The sequence below is a fragment of the Aquarana catesbeiana genome, linkage group LG02 (genome assembly GCF_042186555.1).
Source record: "Aquarana catesbeiana isolate 2022-GZ linkage group LG02, ASM4218655v1, whole genome shotgun sequence".
Lineage (NCBI taxonomy): Eukaryota > Metazoa > Chordata > Amphibia > Anura > Ranidae > Aquarana > Aquarana catesbeiana.
The window spans coordinates 32174190-32179304 of NC_133325.1; the positions used below are offsets into that span (position 1 = coordinate 32174190).

The 5115-nt window shown below is 40.1% G+C and overlaps 1 protein-coding gene across 1 annotated transcript; it reads left to right on the forward strand.

Moving 5' to 3' along the window:
- The first annotated feature begins 3443 nt into the window (after positions 1–3443).
- On the forward strand, positions 3444–4376 carry LOC141129690 (olfactory receptor 1G1-like). The gene has a single exon (XM_073617785.1). The coding sequence runs from the start codon at positions 3444–3446 to the stop codon at positions 4374–4376; it is 933 nt and encodes a 310-aa protein (XP_073473886.1).
- The last annotated feature ends 739 nt before the right edge of the window (positions 4377–5115 follow it).

Below are 5115 nucleotides of genomic sequence, written 5' to 3' on the forward strand. Positions count from 1 at the left end.
AAAATAAAAACCGCAGATCAAAAAAACGGTGATCAAATACCACCAAAAGAAAGCTCTATTTGTGGGGAAAAAAGGACGTAAATTTTGTTTGGGAGCAACGTTGCACGACCGCGCAATTGTCAGTTAAAGCCATGCAGTGCCGAATCGCAAAAAGTGCTCTGATCTTTGGCCAGCCAAATGGTCCGGGTGGTTAATCTGCACTAACAATATTTGTGACATGTTAAAAATGAGTACTGTCCGTGATACTTTTTTTATTTGCACTAACATACAATTTTTCAGGACAAGCTTTCGGGGGTACATACATACCCCGAAAGCTTGTCCTGAAAAATTGTATGTTAGTGCAAATAAAAAAAGTATTACGGACAGTACTCATTTTTCTCTGTCACAATTGCACTAATACGGCTACAATCAAATCAAGTGTGACATGTTACAAATTGTAACAAAAGCTGCTGCTGCTAATAAAAAAAAAAAAAAAAAAAGAAATAAGAACTTTCTCAATTAATATCTTGTGCGATGCTCTAATACATTAAAATAACAGATCTAATCAAGGAGTCAGTACCTTTATTGTGCAATGTGTCGTAAGTAAATAAAGTATCCGTATGGCATCATCAAAACATCCAAAAGCCACAAATATAAAAGTCAAAACATAAAAAAATAAAACTCCCAATGGTGGGCATGTATGACCTACTCTAAAAGGGAAGGATCTTGAGGTGAGCTATTTTTTCATCCATGGTGAAAGCGCATATATTTAGAGGGATATTTAGATATTCATCTTGATTTATGGACACTTATACCTTAATCGCATAGACATTTATTATCCAAGAACACTTTTTACACAAATAATTATTTACATGTATATACATTATATTTACTATTAAATATAATTTTTGTGGATTATTTTTGAGACACTATTGAAGTTTGGTAGCACTGGATTGGAAATATAATGTATGGGTGTTTTCAATCAGATAATTTATGATCATACCATTCTGATATTTATAACATGGTTGCAGAATAAGGGTAGACAATGATTTCCATTTCTTATTTTGGTTTATAGGGGAACTGCAATATGCACACAATATATTTCAAAACATTGGGGGAAATTGTGGAAGAACACATTACACAATTTATTCAAAGAACTAAAACTTAACCTGAATAACTTACTTTAGAAGATAAAGGGAAATGCATAGGGCAATATTGCAATAGCTTAATCCCTCATTTACTAATTATGCAAAAATAATACATTTTTGCTTTTGGGTTTAACCACTTACCGACTTCAGCCCTGGAAGGATTTGCCCCCTTAATGACTAGGCCATTTTTTGCGATACAGTACTGCGTCGCTTTAACTGACAATTGGGCGGTCGTACGACATTGTACCCAAACAAAATTGAGGTCCCTCTTTTTCCCACAAATTGAGCTTTCTTTTGGTGGTATGTGCTCATTTCTAAAAAGAGCGACAATTTTGAAAAAAAAAAAAAATATATATTTTTTACTTTTTCCTATAATAAATATCCCCCCAAAAATGTTAAAAAAACAAATTTCTTCATCAGTTTAGGCCAATATGTGTTGTTCTACATATTTTTGGTAAAAAAAAATTGCAATAAGCGTATATTGATTGGTTTGCGCAAAAGTTATAGCGTCTACAAAATAGAGGATAGATTTATGTTTTTTTATGACATTTTTATTATTTTAATTTTTTTTTTTTATCGGGACTGCGACATTGCGGCGGACAGATCAGGCACTTTTGACACATTTTTGGGACCATTGACATTTATACAGCGATCAGTGCTATAAAAATGCACTGATTACTGTGTAAATGTCACTGGCAGGGAAGGGGTTAACACTGGGGGGGCGATCAAGGGGTTAAGTGTGTTCCCTAGGTGTGTTTCTAATTGTGAGGGGAGGGGACTGACTAGAGGAGGAGCCAGATCGCTGTTCCTACTTAGTAGGAACAGACGATCTGTCTCTCCTCCCCTGTCAGAACAGGGATTTGTATGCTTACTGGCTCTGGTGCCCCCAATCGCAGGAGGCCGGCGCCAATCGTGCCCGCCGGCCATGCACATCGGGTCCCCCCTGTGCAGCGGGCACGCGCGTGCCTGCTATGGCTCCTAAAGGAGCTGCCGTACATAGCAATTCGCGCAGGAAAGCCAACCTTCTTCCGTATATGTATGTTAGCCGGTCAAGAAGTGGTTAAGGACCAGTCCTATTCTGGCACTTTTAGAGTACATGCATGTAGTTACATTAAAAAGCATCCTTAGTATCCATTAACAGCATTCAAACATGTCACTGGGAGTGAGGTGGCAGCAATTGCTGGGTTGGTGGAGGCTGGTACAGGTTCTTAAATGCTACACACCTGGGAAGTGGTGTTCTCTAACCAGCAGTTAAGTCTAGGGTTAACAGTGTTAACTAGCTTGGCCATGGGTTACATATAGTTAATTGTGCAGGTATGCTCACTTCTAAGTTTGGTAGATCTGCCTTAATGCTGATTTCACATGAACGTAGTTCCCTGCTTAGGTTTAGGCAATTAGCAGGGGTAGATCCCCACTGAGCATCTTAAGCCCCACCCACAACCGTAACCAAAAAGTATTTTCTAAAATCCACCATTGTCTCTAACCACACCATGGCTCTAGGACAGCTCCAAAATTTACTATAATTGAATTCCAACATCAACATCAATGAGGTTCACTAAGCTCTAAGTTCATCATACTACTAGATGGGCTCCATTCTTTGTAACTTTCTCACCTCTTTACACCCCCAAAGACCTCCTAACCCACCAAGCTACCATAACAATCACATTAAAATCCAAAATTTCACGAGGGAGGGTGTGACTACTGTCTTCGCTCATTGACCTCCTGGACAGAACTTCTAGGAGCCCCTGCAGCTCCTTCTCTCATGCCTCCTCACTACCACCTGAACCAGGTAAAGCTACAGTTTTAGACTTAGCAATGAACTCTTTCCTGGGGACTATTCCTCACCTGAGTCATGTAGCCACTCCAATGATTTCCTCCATGTCTGTCTTTACATTCTAGATCATTTTCATGGAAGATGTCCATCTAACCTTCAGCTTTTTTTCTTCTGAGGTTTTCTGATGTTGATTACAACTGTGCTGTTCTTCTCTCCACCATTCTGGATGTATACACACTTGTACGAACTGCAGACATATTTTATAGAGTTCTATCCGAATCCTGTACTCTGGAATCTGAGGAATTCATCTCTTTCAGTCATGGTGTTAAGTTTCACAAATTGGGAACCTCCCGAAAATTGCATATTCTATGGAAAGGTATGATATGTAGTATATTGAGAATACTTTGAGTTGCTGCTTATCATTGTCACCAAAAAAACACAATAAAGGAATCTGTATACAGTATGTATCTGCACATTAAGAGTGGATGACCACTTATATGATTCTTCAGTAGAGGTGACAACAATGTCTCTTGCTCTTTTTGATGGAAAAAGTAAATGTAACCTCTGATTTTATTCTACTGGGATTCTCGGATCTTCAGTACAACCATGCTGCTTTCTTCTCCACCATTCTGGTTATATACGGCCTCACGTGGACTGCTAATTTACTTTTACTAAGTTCTATTATACTTTCTCCTCGGTTGCACACACCAATGTACTTTTTCCTAGGGAACTTGTCAGTAGTGGACATCTCTTTCTCTACAGTGACGGTTCCCAAGCTTCTGTCCAGCATTCTTCATGGAGAAGCCCCCATCTCCTTCCTTGGCTGTTTCCTACAGATGTACTTCTTTGTGTTTCTGGGGGTCACAGAGATTTTTTTTTTGTCAATCATGGCGTTTGATCGTTATTTGGCTATCTGTAACCCCTTGCGCTACAAATCATTCATTAATAATACCGTTATGGTCATGCTGGCTAGTAGTTGCTGGGTGATTGGAACTCTGCATTCAGTTGTGCATGTTTATATTGTGTCACAATTCAGCTACTGTGAAGACAGACTGATCCCCCACTTCTTCTGTGATGAGACACCCCTCATCAAATTGTCCTGCTCCAGTACTACACTAGTTGAGCTACTAATATACACCGAAGGTTCTATTGCTATTATTATTACATTTCTTTTAATACTTATTTCCTATGTGTTCATTGCAAGGGATATTTGGAAAATTAAGACCAGCAGTAGCCGAAGTAAAGCCTTGTCCTCCTGTTCTTCTCATCTCATGGTCATATCCTTGTTCTATGGTACCATCATTTTCATTTACTTCCGTCCTCCCTCAGACTACTCCTCCCAGTATGATCGCATTGTTAGCCTGGCTTACACCATCATTACACCTATGCTGAATCCTTTTATTTACAGCCTAAGGAACCAAGATGTGAGACAGGCTCTGGAGAAACTCATAATGCAAAGATTTGCCCTCAGCTAAATAAATAAGCCTTCGGCTCATGCTTTGTGATATTGAGATGAGTTTGTGTGACAACCTTAACGCCTACTCTTTGATATATATATATAATTTCCAAAAGCATTGGGACGCTTGCCTTTACACGCACAAGAACTTCGGTGGCATCCCAGTCTTAGTATGTAGGGTTCAATATTGAGTTGGCCCACCTTTTGCAGCTATAACAGCTTCAATTGTTCTGTCCACAAGGTTTAGGAGTGTGTCTATGGAAATGTTTGACCATTCTTCCAGAAGCACATATGTCAGGTCAGGCACTGATGTTGGACAAGAAGCTCTGACTTGCAGTCTCCGTTCTAATTTATTCCAAAGGTGTTCTATCGAGTTGAGGTCAGGACTCTGTGCAGGCCAGTCAAGTTCCTTCACCCCAAACTCGCTCATCCATGTCTTTATGGACCTTGCTCTGTGCATTGGTGCGCAGTCATGTCGGAAGGGGCCATCCCCAAACTGTTCCCACAAAGTTGGGAGCATGAAATTGTCCAAAATGCCCTGGTATGCTGACACCTTAAGAGTTCCCTTCCCTGGAACTAAGGGGCCAAGCCCAACCCCTGAAAAACAATCCCACATCAGAATCCCCCCTCCACCAATCTTTACACTTGGCACAATGCAGTCAGCCAAGTGCTGTTCTCCTGGCAACTGCCAAACCCAGACATGTCCATCAGATTGCCAGACAGAGAATCGTGATTTTTCACTTCAGAGAACACATCTC